Genomic DNA, 17,463 nt, shown 5'->3' with positions numbered 1-17,463 from the left:
CAAGCAGGTACTTGCAGAGGAACTCTCTGCCCTTCTACAGGCCCAAGCGGTCGAACCCATTCACCAGGGGAAGAAGGGCTGGGATTCTATTCCAGGTACTGCCTTGTGCAAAAGATAACAGGGTGGATGCGTCCCATCCTAGACCTAAGGGCCCTGAACAAATTTCTTGTCCGAGAAAAATTCAGGATGGTTTCCCTGGGCACCCTTCTTCCCATGATTCAGGAAAACGATTGGCTATGCTCTCTGGATTTAAAGGATGCTTACACCCACATCTCGATACTTCCAGCTCAGAGGAAATATCTTCAATTTCAGCTGGGAACAGAGCACTTTCAGTACTGTGAACTGCCTTTTGGCCTGGTGTCTGTGCCCAGAGTGTTTACCAAACGCCTAGCTATAGTCTCAGCATCGCTATGCAGACTGGGAGTGCATGTGTTTCCTTATCTCGATGATTGGCTGGTGAAGAGTACCTCGAAAGAAGGTGCTCTGGAGTCCATGCGAATGACTATTCGGGTGCTAGGGCTACTGGGGTACGTCATAAATTATCCCAAGTCCCATCTCACCCCAGTCCAAAAATTGATATTCATTGGAGCTCTGCTGAACACTCAGACAGCTCGAGCTTATCTCCCCAAGGCAAGGGCAGACAACCTTCTGTCCCTGGTGTCCATGGTTCGAGTGTCTCAGGTCACAGCTCGGCAGATGTTGAGACTTCTGGGGCACATGGCCTCCACAGTTCATGTCACGCCCATGGCTCGTCTACATACGAGATCAGCTCAATGGACCCTAGCTTCCCCAGTGGTTTGAAGCTGCGGGGGATCTAGAGGATGTAATCCAACTGTCCACCAGCTTTCAGAATTCTCTTCACTGGTGGACGATTTGATCCAATTTGACCATGAGACGACCATTCCAAGTTCCTCAGCCATGAGAAGCGCTGACAACGGATGCATCTTTCCTGGGTTGGGGAGCTCATGTAGATGGGCTCCACACTCAGGGAGCCTGGTCCTTTCAGGAAAGAGGTCTGCAGATCAATCTTCTGGAATTAAGAGCAATCTGGAATGCTCTAAAGGCTTTCAGAGATCGACTGTCCAACCAAGTAATCGTAATTCAGACAGACAATCAGGTTGCCATGTTTTACACCAACAAGCAGGGGGGCACCGGATCTCGCCCTCTGTGTCAGGAAGCTGTCCAGATGTGGCGTTGGGCTCGCTCGCCGTCTTAGCATGTTTCTCCAAGCCACTTATCTGGCAGGTGTAAACAGTCTGTCCGACTGGTTGACCAGGATAATGCAACCTCACGAGTGGTCACTGAACATGGGCGTAGTCCGCAAGATCTTCCGAGCGTGGGGCACCCCCCTCGGTGGATGTTTTTGCCACTCGGATCAATCACAAGGTCCCTCAGTTCTGTTCCAGACTTCAGGCCCATGACAGACTAGCATCAGATGCCTTTCTCCTACATTGGGGGACAGGCCTTCTGTATGCGCATCCTCCCATACCTCTAGTAGGGAAGACTTTGCTGAAACTCAAGCAAGACTGTGGAACCATGATCCTGAATGCAGCCTTCTGGCCGCGTCAGATTTGGTTCCCTCTTCTTCTGGAGTTGTCCTGCGAAGAACCGTGGAGCTTGGACTGTTTTCCAACCCTCATCACTCAGAACGAGGGGTCGCTTCTACATCCCAACCTCCAGTTTCTGGCTCTCACGACCTGGATGTTGAGAGCTTAAAATTCGCATCTTTGGGTCTTTCAGAGGGTGTCTCCCGAGTCTTGCTTCCAGAAAAGGATTCCACGAAGAAGTGTTATTCTTTCAAATGGAGGAGATTTGCCGTCTGGTGTGACAGCAAGGCCCCTAGACCCTCTTTCTTGTCTTACAAGGACCCTGCTTGAATACCTTCTACACTTATGAGAGTCTGGCCTCAAAACCAACTCAGTAAGGGTTCGTCTTAGTGTGATTAGTGCCTATCATCGCCGTGTAGAGGGTAAGCCTATCTCTGGACAGCCTTTAGTTGTTCGCTTAGTAGTACATGCACCTTATATCAGATTTCATCACAACAGAGTAGTCCTCCTCACTCATCCTAAGTTCCTGCCAAAGGTGGTGTCTTGAGTTCCATCTGAACCAGTCAATTGTCTTGCCAACATTCTTTCCCCGTCCTCATACCCGCCCTGGCGAAAGCAGTTTGCACACCTTGGACTGCAAGAGAGCATTGGCCTTTTATGTGGAGCGGACAAAGCCCTTTAGACAGTCCGCCCAGTTGTTTGTTTCTTTCGATCCCAACAGGAGGGGAGTCGCCATCGGAAAATGCACCATCTCCAATTGGCCACTAGCAGATTGCATATCCTTCATTTACGCCCAAGCTGGGCTGAATCTGGAGGGCCATGTCACGGCTCACAATGTTAGAGCCATGGTGGCGTCAGTGGCTCACTTAGTCAGCCTCCATTGAGGAGATTTGCAAGGCTGCAACGTGATCATCAGTCCACACATTCACATCTCACTACTGTCTTCAGAAGGATACTCGACGCGACAGTTGTTTTGGGCAGTTGGTGCTGCAGAATCTGTTCGGGGTTTAGAATCCAACTCCATCTCCCTAGACCCAATTTTGTTCTGTTCCAGGCTGCACTCTGTTAGTTGTTTATGGTTTCAGGTCAATCTATGTTATGTCCTCGCTGTTGCGAGGTCCAATTGACCAATGTTCATTGTTTTGAGTGAGCCTGTGTGCTAGGGATACCCCACATGTGAGAACAAGCCTGCTTGTCCTCGGAGAAAGCGAAGATACATACCTGTAGCAGGTATTCTCCGAGGACAGCAGGCTGATTGTTCTCACAAACCCGCCCACCTCCCCTTTGGAGTTGATTTGTTTCTTTTTATGCTTTTGATTTAACTGAGGAACGCTTTCGCGCGATGGGCGGGGAAATCGGTCCGCGCATGCGCAGTGTGTGCTGCACAGGCGCCAGAAGACTGTGGCAAAATTTTTTAAATATTTTGCTTGCAAAATGCCAATTCCTGGGCCAATGCGGACGTCAACCCACATGTGAGAACAATCAGCCTGCTGTCCTCAGAGAATACCTGCTACAGGTATGTATCTTCGCTGTCTGGACACATGGAGGTGCCAAAGAGTGAGCAAGACATTGCTGAACTCCTCTCTATTTCCCTGCTGGTTGAATCTGTCAAAGGAATTTTATTTATGCAGGCATAACTTTAAGCATATGTCATGCAAAGCCTTTCTCACACATGGCAGAAGCCAGACAAAGTTGTTGAGGGATATTTGCTCTTCTGATATACTCTGTTTTGAAAAGTACATTATCTACTGCTACACTGTAAGTCAGTCACTGTTTGATGTGTGTTCATCATCTAAAGGCTACGTTTAAATATTTCTGTAGTAAAGGTAGCAACCGTTTTTACTTTTTCTGTCCTATTTCTAGTCTACTAATTGCAACAGAGGAGGTGAGCTGGGGGAGGTTCTGGTGCTGTAGAACTGACCTTTCTGCATGTGATGGAGAGCAAAAGAGAAATGAAGCCCCTGCCCCCACAAAGAAAAGCCCAAATACAATATTATGGGAGAGGTTGTTCCATTTGCTGCATATGTATACTGTAACTGTAACATAGTTAAGGAATTGTACCATTCAGACTTTCCAGAAGCACAAAGCCAACACAGATATAAACACACATATGCCCACATGCAAATTAGAAATGGTTCTATGAGCCATCTCTGCATGCTTTCCCTCCTAGAAAAGACCTATTTTTATAAAATTACCCTACAGTAATATGCATGGTGACAAGACAGCACAAACTTAAATGTGTGCTGAATGAAGGTCTTTGTGGAATTTGTCATACGAGTATCTTAGAAAATTTGCATAAACAATAATTTACAACTGTTTTGGAGCAGGTATAAAAGTATGCATTAGCATTCCAGAACCAGCCCCTGAATGGACAAATTCTTTTTTTATTAAAGCCTCCAGATAGGCCTGCACGGTGTTGACTCTCCACGCTCTTGCAAAAGTGACAGGAGGCTGTTGAATTTCGTCAGCATGTGCCTCGCTGCTCATTTCATCATGTGTAGGCACATATCTGGACATCAGTGCTGTAGTCAGCTGTTTGTTTGTAGAACTTAATCAACAGCTACGTAGTAATGACACTCCTCTTCAGTAACACCGGCTGGGATGTCAATAGCCTGTTCATCTGATGCGTTTGCAACAGCTGCATCTGTTTCGTCCCTCTGCATATGTAGGGAATCTAACAGTGATAGATTATGAGCCAGTTCAACAGCACGGTTATCCTTGCCAATCTGGTCATCCATAACGCTCATCAGACGACGTAGCACAAGAGACCGATAATGTTGTTTGAAATTGTCTATTATGCCCTGATCCATAGGTTGGATCAGAGAGGTAGTGTTTGGTGGCAGGAAGACTACCTTGACGTTAGACAGCCTGACATCACTGTGTGCAGCACAATTATCACAAAGCAACAAAATCTGACGCTTTTGTGCGCGCATTCTAGTGTCTAACTTCTTTAGCCACTGCTTCCAAATTTCCTATCATCCATGAATTTGCGTTAGCCTCGTATGACACAGGAAGTTGCTTAACTTTCTTGAAGCAATGGGGCTGTTTGGTCTTTCCAATGATGAGGGGTTCCAACTTCTCACTCCCATCATATTGCAGCAAAGGAGGATCGTCAGTTGGTCCTTCAACATTTTACTTCCTCTAGTTTCGGCTTGTTTGAATACAAGTGTTCCATCAGGAATTGCTCACCAGTAGAGACCGTTTTCGTCAGCATTGAAAATGTCACAAGGTGCAAACTCGTTCAAGATGGTAGGAAGAACTGAACCAAATTTTCAGCACCAAAGTCATCAGTGTCTTGTTTTTCACCATGCTGTTTCTTGAATTTTATGTTCCTCTCCTTCCAACCATCCAACAGTGGCTTTCAATTCAGTTAGTCCAAGACTTTCAGCTAGCTGATTAGCTTTCTCCATAAGCAGTGGACCACTGACAGGAAACTGTCTGCTCCTGACTTGAGAGAACCACAGAAGAAGAGCATCTTCTACCTCCTCAGCTTTCCCCTCCCGTTTTCATTTCCGGTGTGAATTTGTATTGTTTTGCCAGTCTTCCAGAAGCTGGTCTTTCTGCTTCAAGATACGTGAAATTTGACTGGGATTGACACCATATTCTTTAGCAATAGATGCTTGACTTTGTTTTCTAATTTTTTAAGAACTTCTATTCGTTCAGCAAGTGTTAGTCTTACAGTTGCGCGACGACGACAACTCTAGTGTACATTCTAACAACATTCTTTCGTTTATTCTGCCTGTGGCAGTTAACCAACGAGATTTCAAATTTACCGCCCCTTTGTCACACGCCAGTCGGCTTACATATTCCATGCGCACGCTTATGCGAAGTCTTTTCTGCAGAGGAGCGGTCTTAAACCATGCATATAAGTGAATCTTGCACTTATCAGTGGTGCGCTAAACCGAAGTTTGTCCCCATAGAAATTGATAGCGCCAAAAACAGAACCGAAGTACGGCATACAGTTAAACAGAGCATGTGCTTATCCGATGTGCACTTTAATGGAGTGCACTGTACTTATAGTCTGGAGCAGCTCAAGGAGGTTGCCAGATTTTACCTTGCTATTTGCTGCTTCCTCCTCCCTCAACCTTACTATGAGCTAGCACAGTCTCTAGTTTCAGTAACACTTTGTTCCATAGCTAAAATTTTGCCTCCCAGATAAATTAGCCTAAGCCTATGATAGTTGGCATACATTGTCTGCCCAAGCCCAGAACTTTTATTACAAATTGGCTGTTGTGGTACTGCATTTTAATGTGTTTTCATGCTTTTCTCACAGATAAGCTGTTGCTTTTTTCTTGTATCATACACAGCACATTTGTAAGGAGAGACTTTATAGTTTAACCTCACCAAATCTTTGAGATGGCAGATCACTATCAATCACAAACTCCCCCCAGGTAATTTCTTCTGTACCAGAATGGTCTTTCATATGGTAAATTCTAGTTTTGTTTAGTAATCAGACTACTGTAAGCATTTAGAGAGCTCACATACCTGCTATTGTTCTTTGGCTTTGATATTCATGTACACTAATGGATACTTAGTGTGAAAAAGGGTGCTTTTGGATGCTAATATTCCCACAGCTACTTGTAATTAACTCTTGTTTGATTCATATGGGTCAGTGCCTGAGAATTCCAGTTAACACCCTGTCATGAGATGGAATACCCCTGGTCTTATAGCAGCAGCTTCAGAGAGCATTTTCCATCTCACAGATAGGCTGCAGAGAATACCTTCTCCTGCTTTAGACTTAGCCTGGCCTCAGAATGACATCCTATAGTATATCTCCTATCAAACTGAGCTCTCTTTTTCATCAAGCACTGCCATTTCCTCCCCTCACCCTCCCCACTGACAGTTTGAACTTCGTGGGTGTGGCTTGGATCTCTTTCAGGGAGAGAAAACTAACAACTTATAGCAGCAGCTTCAGAGAGCATTTTCCATCTCACAGATAGGCTGCAGAGAATACCTTCTCCTGCTTTAGACTTAATCCTACCCACCCTACCCCTCTACCCACCCACCCCTAGAGTGAAATGTCTTATATAACCTCCCTATCAACCCACTCATTACTTTACCTCACCCATTTCTATTCTTCTATCACCTTCTCCCACTACTCCAACCAGAGTTACACCTAATCACACTGACCACCCTTCAACATCTTCTGTCCTTCTGTGACTGTTCTCTTGTGCTTGACTGCTTAAATATTTTAAATTTAAATGCTTTACTTTTTGTCTATTAGATTGTAAGCTCTTTGAGCAGGGACTGTCTTTCTTCTGTGTTTGTACAGCGCTGCGTACACTTTGTAGCGCTCTAGAAATGTTAAATAGTAGTAGTAGTAGTAGTCTCCATTCTGACTGAAATGTTAGCATTGCATTTGATCAGGCCACACCTTGTCCTCAAAAGCTGATGGTTGTGGAAGAAGTATTACAAAACTCTGAAAGTGAGGTCTCCTGTTCACTGACTCCTTTCAGCTTTGTGGGGTTGAGTTTATATGTGTGCTTTGTTAAATAAAGTCCCTTGTTGTCAATACTCACCTAAAACAATGGCTTTCAGAATCCATTGTGTTTTCAGCTCTGTTGAACTATGCACGGTCAAATCTTACAAGAAACTTGTAAATGTCTACTTACCTGTATAAGTCCATAGAGTTTTTCTGTAGTGTGTAGTGTTTTATGATGGCTTACAAATATTTGGTTTGTTAGCTAAGAAACCACAGGTATGGTATAGACCATTGATTCCCAAGAACAGTCCTGGAGTACCCCTTGCCAGTCAGGTTTTTGGGATATCCATAATGAATATGCATGAACTTGATTTACATACACTGCCTCCAACCACTATAAGAAAAAACATGCGATTTGATGACCTTCCGGAAACTACTGAAGACTTACTTGTTCAAAAAAGCATACAAAATGGATCCCTCATAACGATCTGACTCCTAAACTACACCAGACACAATTTTATATTGGAACTCTTTTATTTTGCCTATTTCATTTACACCCTAATATACTGATAATCATACCCTGTCCTGATATCATTGTTATGTTGTTATCCATTTATCCTAATTACTGGCAATTATACCTTGTCCTGATATCATTATATTATATTGTTATCCACTTACCCACTTCTTAATCAACATAATTTTTGTATGAACCTTAATAGCAATAATTGTGAAATTCTTCTCCGTTAATATGATTGCCATAATATTCCTATGCACCTTATTTGTTATATATACTCTGATTCTCTATTCCATCAATGTGATTGTAGTTGTATTATATTGTAAGCCAGATTGAGCCTGCAAATAGGTGGGAAAATGTGGGATATAAATGCAGCAAAATAAAATAAATAAATTTTATATGTAAATCTTTCTTGCATATTGTGGATATCCTGAAAACCTGACTGGCAAAGGGTTCTTCAGGACCAGACTTGGGAAACAGTAGTCTATAGACTACCTGTAACATTTCAGATGAATGTTTGCTATCAATACTGAATAACACATGTTTGCTATTAATACATGAATAACAGTGTCCATAAAATCTTTAGTAGTTATCAGCCTCACAGATAGGTAAGTTTTTAAATGGCGTGCTCATCAATCCTAATGAGCTGCCATTGCTATTTTCTGAAGTGTAGTAATTAAAACCCGATTTGAAGCTGTAATTATCCTGCACCTATTATTTGTATGGTACTATATCAATAGTTTTTTGTTTGTTTTAGGCCTAAGAAGTTAACCCTTAAAGGTTATAAACAGTATTGGTGCACGTTTAAAGATACATCTATCTCCTGCTATAAAAGCAAGGAAGAAGCCAGTGGAACTCCAGTTCACCAAATGAATTTGAGAGGTAAGGCAGAAGAACCAAGAATAAGATCTGAATAATTGCAGACCACATCGGCATTATACCCAGAAATTAAATGCCGGACCAAGTTCAGGCTTCAGCATTAAATTTCTGGGTTTATGGAGTCGGTGAAACCATTGCCAGTTAAGTGCGACATATTCAACACTTAACTGGCTGTGGTGGACTACATAAAGATAGGACTGACTTTTATGCTGTCCTATTTATGTGGTTACCTTGGCCTGGAATTGCCCCCAATTAGCCGGCTTTAGAAGGGCACTGACTGGTTAAGTGCTGCTGAATATGACCAGTTAACCCTGAGCACTCTGAATATTGGTCCCTGTGTTTTTAATCTGTGCTGAAAGTTCTATGCACAGCTTTGATATGTGTCAGTCAGCTGATTTGGAAAGAGTGAGTAATCGCTGCGCAAGTAGATAATGAAGTTGGGTTTGTAAGTAGTAGTAGTATTTTAGATATCAGTATTGTTTGTTAAATCATGGACACCATAAATGTGGGCTTCATTTTGCTTGGGAGAGGAGGGTGGAAATTTTGTCACTTGGTACCAGACATTACACTTGCATTAAAAGCCACTTAACTAAATCATCATTCTGTTGAAGAAACAAATCTTTTTTTATAGAAATATTGGGACGGGTGCATATAGGTTCATAGATCATGAAACTTGTTTTCTGACACTAGATCTTGTTGAGAGAGAGCAATGCAAGTGTGCCAGTGAGTAGTTCATAATTGTGCTCGGTGCTAACATTAAAAGAGAGAAAATACTGGGTCACAGGGTTTGCCTTTCACTACACCTTCATTCGGGAAAAGAAAATTCAAACATTTACAATTTGATTACAGGTTTCTGCTCTGCAGACTCCAAGAAAAGCTGAGAACTCCATGACACAAGGTCACATGGGAGGGCAGGAAGGAAGTGCTGCTCTCTTTCAGCAACTGCTTCCACCCTCACCTCTTCTCTTCCACAGAAGCCTATTGGCTTTCTGGCTGGCTATGTCTGACCAATGGACTGCAGAGAGAGAATAGAGCTGGAGCTGCCAGTGGGAAGGGGCAGAGTTGCCAGCCTGCAGTTTTCCCGCAGAATTGAGTGTTTTTTTTCCAGCAGCCCAGGGATCGCGGGTCATGACTTTTTGGGCGGGTTGCCATGCTTCATGTGGCCACTGTGGCACTGCCACACTGATTGGTTGCTGGTTCCTGCTCTCTCTGCACGCCCTCCTATTGGTTTTGACCAATAGGAGGGCAAGACTGGTGATAAGGTCAGCGCAGCAGCAGGCTCTCAGCCAGTCTGACTTTCTAATATATCTAATGCGCTCAAGCATGCTGCGCTGACCTGGCATTCTTTATTTGCATACAAGACGCTGTCTTGTGACCAAGCGCTCCTTGGTATAGCACTGGGTAAGTTAGTTTGTGTTTGTTTTTTTTCTCACTGCTTCTTGTCATTTATTTTTGCTGGTTTGATTTATTATATGTGCACCATGCTTTCAGTTAAATTGGGAAGGACACTTTTTAAGCACTCTTGGAGAGTACTGCACAACGTGCCCGTCATAATTTTATATATGTTGTACATACATTATTTTTTATTTATTTTAGTTATTTATTTAGATTTTGCTGACACCTTTTTCAGTAGTAGCTCAAGGTGAGTTACATTCAGGTACTCTGGATATTTCTCTGTCCCAGGAGGGCTCACAATCTAAGTTGTACCTGAGGCAATGGAGGGTTAAGTGACTTGCCCAAGATCACAAGGAGCAGCAGTGGGATTTGAACCGGCCACCTCTGGATTGCAAGACCGGTGCTCTAACCACTAGGCCATTACCTTGATACAACCTCATGTCCATTCAGGCACTTTCAGTTTTCCCTTTGCACCGCACCAGCTGACTTTAAGCAACCTTCTGGAGCACTGTAAAAGTGGCATAGCTATGTGGGGCCTGGGCCCCTGTAGATTTGGCCCTGGACCCCCCTGCTAATGACCCTCTCAACCCCCCTTCCGCTGCCGACCCCCCCCCCCCCCCTCGGCCGCTGTTGTCAGCTACCTTTGCTGGCAGGGGACCCCAACTCCTGCCAGCCGAGGTCCTCTTCTTCCGGCGCAAGGCTTCGTTCTGTTTCTGTGAGTCTGACGTCCTGCACGTTGTACGAGAGGGTCGTCAGGGGGGAGGGGTTCAAAAATGGCAGGGGAGTCGGCGGCGCTGGAGGGAGGCTAAAATGTGCCCCCTCACCTCAGTCTCTGGACCCCTCTCCTGCCAATGTCTGGTTACGCCCCTGCAGTAAAATGAGCACTTTATTCTTTATATCATTCTGCTATAAATTCACATTCGGGCAGTTGCAGCTTTATCACTAACTTTACATATGCACGGTCTGCTACTTGGTTCTTGGTTACTGCACTTGGTCATTGGTTCTTTATATGTATTCACGTAGTGTAGTTCACAGTGTGGTTGCTTTGTTACATGTAAAATTCACATAAATGCATTTCATGTAGAGTTTTGCTTAATTCTCGTGAATCATGTTATGGGATTGACTTCATGTCTTTTCTCTGGTTTGTTTTAGATAGTTCATGCAGTGCACTTTCACCTTGGTTTTATCTATTTACCAATTTAAATATAGATTTAATTCACTCCATTAGCATTAAACACGGTACAGGATGCTATTGTGATGATTATTACTTGTCCAGTACTTTTATGTGTATGTTTCATGCTCGGAGCTATATATCAAATTCTGTTTGGTACACTTTGGGGCTCATTTTCAAAGCACTTAGACTTACAAAGTTCCATAGTTTACTATGGAACTTTAAGTAGAGGAGTGTGGTAGCCGTGTTAGTCCACTCTTAAGGTTATCAATAGAAATCAAACAAAATAAAACATGGAAAAGAAAATAAGATGATACCTTTTTTATTGGACATAACTTAATACATTTCTTGATTAGCTTTCGAAGGTTGCCCTTCTTCGTCAGATCGGAAATAAGCAAATGTGCTAGCTGACAGTGTATATAAGTGAAAACATTCAAGCATTACTATGACAGTCTGACAGGGTAGGAGGTATGCATGGGGACATCAAAGCATATCATTGATATTCTAACAGGATGGGTGTGGATAGGTGAGGGGTGGGGTGATCATCAGAGACATACAGCTTTATGGTTTATAATGGGCTAAGAACCCCAGATCCTTGTTAAGTCCTTTCTGTTGGGTGTTAAAATATTCAATCATTCTGACTTCAATCCTGAAAGGTAACTTTAAAACCATACAAGAACGTAAGACCTTTGAAGTCAGAATGATTGAATATTTTAACACCCAACAGAAAGGACTTAACAAGGATCTGGGGTTCCTAGCGCATTATAAACCATAAAGCTGTATGTCTCTGTTGATCACCCCACCCCTCACCTATCCACACCCATCCTGTTAGAATATCAATGATATGCTTTGATGTCCCCATGCATACCTCCAACCCACCCCCATCCTCCCACCCTGTCAGACTGTCATAGTAATGCTTGAATGTTTTCACTTATATACACTGTCAGCTAGCACATTTGCTTATTTCCGATCTGACGAAGAAGGGCAACCTTCGAAAGCTAATCAAGAAATGTATTAAGTTATGTCTAATAAAAAAGGTATCATCTTATTTTCTTTTCCATGTTTTTTGTTTGATTTCTGTTGATAAGACTTACAAAGTTCCATAGCTTATGTGCTTTGAAAATACTCCTCTTTGTACCCATTCAGTTGTTGCTTTCTTAATCTTGTTCTGCCAATTGAATAAGGGGACTTTTATAAATGTTTCGTCATACATGCGTATATTACTCTCCATAACACACCATTTTATTATTATTAATTTTAATTCATTTATTGTTTTTTTTCATTATTACTAATGTCTTATCAGTTGTATTATATACATTTTTAAAACTATTTACATATGTTTACATTGAAATGGTATTAATTATTGTTTTAGTTTGTAAGGGATTAAGGCTCCTGATAAGGCACACCTGCCGAAACACGGCTGTGTTGTCTTCCTGCAATAGGTCTTAAGAACTGAGAAAGCAATAAGACATTTTTTGCATATTTTCGCTTGCCATCTTCATTTTTACCACATCACTTTTTGATTTTGTTGCTATTCTGGCAAAGGCCACAGCATGCACAAGCCTCTCTCTCCTGCTTGTAGTCCCAGTATTCCCCCCTCCTGCACTCCTCACATAGCTTGTTGGGCTGCAAAACATTTTGCCGTCTGGCAATTCTGGGGAGGGGAAGTGTAGCAGATAAACTGAGAAAGGGAAACAGAACAGAAGTACTGTGAAAGAAATAGCCATCTTTCTAGGTGCTGTGAAGGGTTTAGAAGAAAGATTGTTTGATGGGCAGGGCCTAGGAGGAGGAGGAGGTATGATTGGGCAGAGAGGGGATAGAAGCTGCAGAGGAAGAAAGTCTGAGAGATGTGAAGATTGGAAAAAGGTGGTCAGTTTTGTGAAAGGAAAAGAGCCATGGTGTAGAGAAGTGGTAGGAAGGATTGAGAGTAGGATGTGAGAAAATAAGCTGTGGAGAAAGAGGAAGATGGGCAAAGTATTCTTGAAAGAATATGAAGGCATAGAAGGAGCTCAAAAGACAGAGTATGCAGACAGAGGATTTAAGTCCAAATAGAGATAAAGGTTGGAAAGTGTCTGTTCAGTACAAATTTCTGTGCTGGCTAGGCCAAGGGTGGGGACAGCTGGAATTTTACCCATCATCCAGTCATGTAGTCACCAGGGTTGTTGATAATTTTACTGGAAGGACAGGGAGCAGTAGGCAGAGGCTGTTGCAATGTGTGATGCCTCAGTCTGACAATTCTTTTAAAAATGGCTTTTCTTCAGAAACTATGTTGTGGGTGAGGACCTGTGATCATCTCAAATTGACAGGGGGATGGAGAGGAGCACAATCATTCCTCCTTTAATATCCCAAGGGAGCAGCAGTGGCAGGTTTCATTGTGCTACATCGGCCCAAAGAATAGTATGACAGAAGATGGGTGGTGTTTGGAAGGGGAAAAGGGGTACAGTGTCCACCAGACTGTTTTGTTTCCCTTATAGCTGAGTGACTGAATTTTGACTTATCTTCTCACTCCCAGCACAGCAATGCTGCTGAATCCCACACTCAGCCCAGGACTATTTTTGGAGTATGTGACCTATGTGGCTACATAGAGCTATTTGAGGTGGTCTGCCCACCCCTACCCCACCATCACATCTTTCCATATCATTGGGTAGCCTAATAGAGCAGCTGGCTGAAAACCAAGGGGAACCCAGTTCAAATCCCACCTGCTGCTGCAGCTCCTTAGGATGATGGGCAAATCACTTAACCCTGCATTGCTTCAGGTAAAACTCAGAATATAAGCTCTCGAGCAACAGAAATATACCTACTGTACCTGAATGTACACTGCTTCAATAGCTTTCGAAGTTGCAGGTGGTATATAAATATTTTAATAAATGAAATAAATTGTATATGCATAAAAGGACTTTTACAAAATTACTTCACTTGTAAAAGTACATGAAGTGACAAATAGTGTAATTTTACAAGACCTAAGGGTAGGTGTATTCAAGAGAAGGAGCTAGGGTATATTCGTGGAGTACAGAACATAAGAATAGCCATACTGGGTCAGACCAGTGGTCAGTCTAGCCCAGTATCCTGTTTCCAACAGTGGCCAATCCAGGTCACAAGTACCTGGCAGAAAACCAAATAGTAGCAACATTTCATGCTACCAATCCCAGGGCAAGCAGTCGCTTCCCCCATGTCCATCTCAATAACAATGGACTTTTCCTCCTGGAACTTGTTCAAACCTTTTTTTTAAACCCAGGTACGCTAACCATTGTTACCACATCCTCCAGCAATGAGTTCCAGAACTTAAGTATTTGAGTGAAATATTTCCTTCTTTGTTTTTAAAATATTTCCATGTAACTTCATTGAGTGTCCCCTAGTCTTTGTACTTTTTCAATGAGTAAAAAAATCAGTTCACTTCTATATGTTCTAAACCACTCAGGATTTTGTAGACCTCAATCATATCTCCCCTCAGCCGTCTCTTTTCCAAGCTCAGGAGCCCTAACCTTTTTAGCCTTTTCTCTTATGAGAGGAGTTCCATCCCTTTTATCATTTGTCACTTTTTGAACCTTTTTTAATTCTGCTATGTCTTTTTTTTTTTTTTTTTTTTGAGATACTGCAACCAGAACTAAACACTACTCAAGGTGAGGTTGTACCATGGAGCAATACAAAGGCATTATAGTATTCTCGGTCTTATTTACCATCCGTTTCCTAATAATTCTTAGCATTCTGTTTGCTTTTTTGGCCACCGCTGCAAACTGGGTAGATTTGTCTACAGTGACACCTAGATCTTTTTCTTCGGTGCTGACCCCAAAGGTGGACCATAGCGTCAGGTAACCGTGATTCAGATTATTCTTCCCAATGCATCACTTGGCATTTGTCCACTTTAAATTTCATCTGCCATTTGGATGCCCGGTTTTCCAATTTCATAAGGTCTTCCAGCAATTTTTCACAGTCCTCGTGTTTTAACAACCTTGAATAGTTGTCATCTGTATATTTAATCACCTCAGTCGCTGTCCCAGTTTCCAGATCATTTGTAAATGTTAAATAGCACCAGTCCAAGCAAAGAACCCCGTGTCACCCCACTATTCACCCTCCTCCATTGAGAGAAATAGCCATTTAACCCTACCCTGTTTCTGTCCAGTAACACATTTCTAATCCACAACAGAACATTGCCTCCTTTCCAATGAGTCTTTAATTGTCTCAGGAGTCTCTCTTGAGGAACTTTGTCAAAAGCTTTCTGAAAATCTAGATACACTGCATCAACTGGCTCACGTTTATCCATGGCTTCAAAGAAATGAAACAAATTGGTGAGGCAAGACTTCCCTTGGCAGAAACCATGCTGACTGTCCCATTAAACCTTATGTGTTCTGTAATTTTATTCTTTTATAATAGTTTCCACTTTTTTTTGCAAGGCAGTGACGTCAGGCTTACCAGTCTGTAATTTCCCGGAACCCTTTTTAAAAATCAGTGTCACATTAGCCACCCTCCAATCTTCATGTACTACTGACGACATAACAGGTTACAGATTTACTAACGGCAGATCAGCAATTTCATATTTCAGTACCTTCGGATGTATGGCTTCCGGTCCAAGTGGTTTACTACTCTCTTAATTTGTTGATTTGGCTCAGTACATTTTCCTGGTATCTTTTTTATAAAATAGCCCAACAATGTGTCTACTTGGCCTTCCAACCTAGGCAACCTGTTATAAAGTTATCCTCTGGGTACCATAGGGGCTCATTTTCAAAGCACTTAGCCTCCCAAAGTTCCATAGAAACCTATGGAACTTAGCCTTCCAAAGTGCTTTGAAAATATGCCTCCTTGTAACATAGTAGATGATGGCAGAAAAAGACCTGCATGGTCCATCCAGTCTGCCCAACAAGATAATTCATACGTGCTACTTTTTGTGTATACCCTACTTTGATTTGTACCTGTGCTCTTCAGGGCACAGACCGTATAAGTCTGCCCAGCACTATCCCCGCCTCCCAACCACCGGCTCTGGCACAGACCGTATAAGTCTGCCCAGCACTATCCCCACCTCCCAACCACAGCCCAGCCTCCCACCACCAGCTCTGGCACAGACTGTGTAAGTCTGCCCAGCACTATCCCTGCCTCCCAACCACCAGCCCTGCCTCCCACCACCGGCTCTGCCACCCGAGCTCGACTAAGCTCCTGAGGATCCATTCCTTCTGCACAGGATTCCTTTATGCTTATTCCACGCATGTTTAAATTCCGTTACCGTTTTCATTTCCACCAACTACCGCGGGAGGGCATTCCAAGCATCCACTACTCTCTCTGTGAAAAAATACTTCCTGACATTAGGCAAGGGAAAGAAGTAGTTCTGGTCAGAGGGTAGGGAAGGAAGGGGGTTTTTGATAGAAGGCATCTTCTGTGTGTGCATCCCCTGACCATTTGTGTTCATGGCCCATCACGCTTTTCTTTTATTTTGGCCACAGTGTGTTCTGTGTTGAGCTAAGTGCCCCAGGTCAGTGACCTTGCAGAAGATCACCATTGATTTTAAGAAGATTTGTTGAAGCTTCCTTCCAACTGCTGCAGTAATTTTGTCAAAATTTTAGTGGCTTCCTTCTTGTTACCAACATCCTTTACGGTTTGATATTTAACAAATATTCATGCAGCCACCCAGCCTGCTTGACAACCTGTGCAGAATATTATCCCCTTATAGCCCTGGACTTGTTGCTGAATGCAGAGCAAATTAAGCATCTTCACCTCATCTCTTCCCAAGATGGAGACTTTAATCTTGTGAGGCAACAATTCTTCTAGATCTCAATTCAGCACCCTTTAATCCTGATTTAGTGGAAGGGCAGTACTGCCAGTAGCAAGCTGTTCTATATTCAGCCCAGGGAACGCACAGTGTTTAGACAGCTGAGCTTTGTCAGCTAAGGTGGAACTGACAACATTGGCTGCGGCCCTATTGATTCAGCAAACCTTGAGTGAGTATCTCTTGCAACAGGCAGAAAAACATTAAGTTAACAAAAGGATGGTTTGATATTGTTGAGCTACACGCAGATCGTGTCTTGTCACCAGGGTAAATAGCAGTTGCTGATAACACGGTAACCTCACTGTTCTCGAAAGCCTGCATGTTCTGATATTTTCAAAAGAAAAATGTTCAGACTTTGGTATAATTAGTCTGTGCTTGCATAATTTGTGTTAGCATCCTGACAGTGGTCCAGTATTCAGAAGCACTTGTAAATGTTTTGCATTAGCTGTTAAATATAAGTGTCTTCTCTGTGAGTTTTCAGTAGCATTATTCTCAGCGGCAACTATGCCAGGATCCTGTACGGAGAAAGGAACTTTTGAGGTAAACATGTGGGGGGGGGGGGGGGGGGGGTCAGAGGTGGGAGAAATGCCGGAGCAAGGAGGGGTTAAAGAGAAGGGGGAGTGCCAGACCCAAGGATGGAGGGGAGAGAGATGTCAGTCATATGTGGAGGGAAGTACTGGCCCCCCCACAACTGATTTAGGCCCTCAGGCACTGCCCGGTTGCCCAAATGGTCAGTCCACCCCATGTAAAGCTTTAGAATAAAGACAGGCTACTTTCTGG

General features: G+C 43.1%; 1 protein-coding gene across 1 annotated transcript in view; it reads left to right on the top strand.

Annotated features, from left to right (window-relative positions):
- FERMT2 (fermitin family member 2) overlaps positions 1-17,463 on the top strand; it is a gene marked incomplete in the record, with an annotated part of 189,979 nt that overhangs the window by 98,062 nt on the left and 74,454 nt on the right. The window contains 1 exon segment of the mRNA XM_030213706.1: positions 8,241-8,365. Within this exon segment, the coding sequence (XP_030069566.1) occupies positions 8,241-8,365 (125 nt within the window).

The sequence above is a fragment of the Microcaecilia unicolor genome, chromosome 9 (genome assembly GCF_901765095.1).
Source record: "Microcaecilia unicolor chromosome 9, aMicUni1.1, whole genome shotgun sequence".
In the NCBI taxonomy this organism is placed as follows: Eukaryota; Metazoa; Chordata; class Amphibia; order Gymnophiona; family Siphonopidae; genus Microcaecilia; species Microcaecilia unicolor.
The sequence above is the reverse complement of the archived record's forward strand: the minus strand, read 5'-3'. Positions and strand labels throughout refer to the sequence as shown.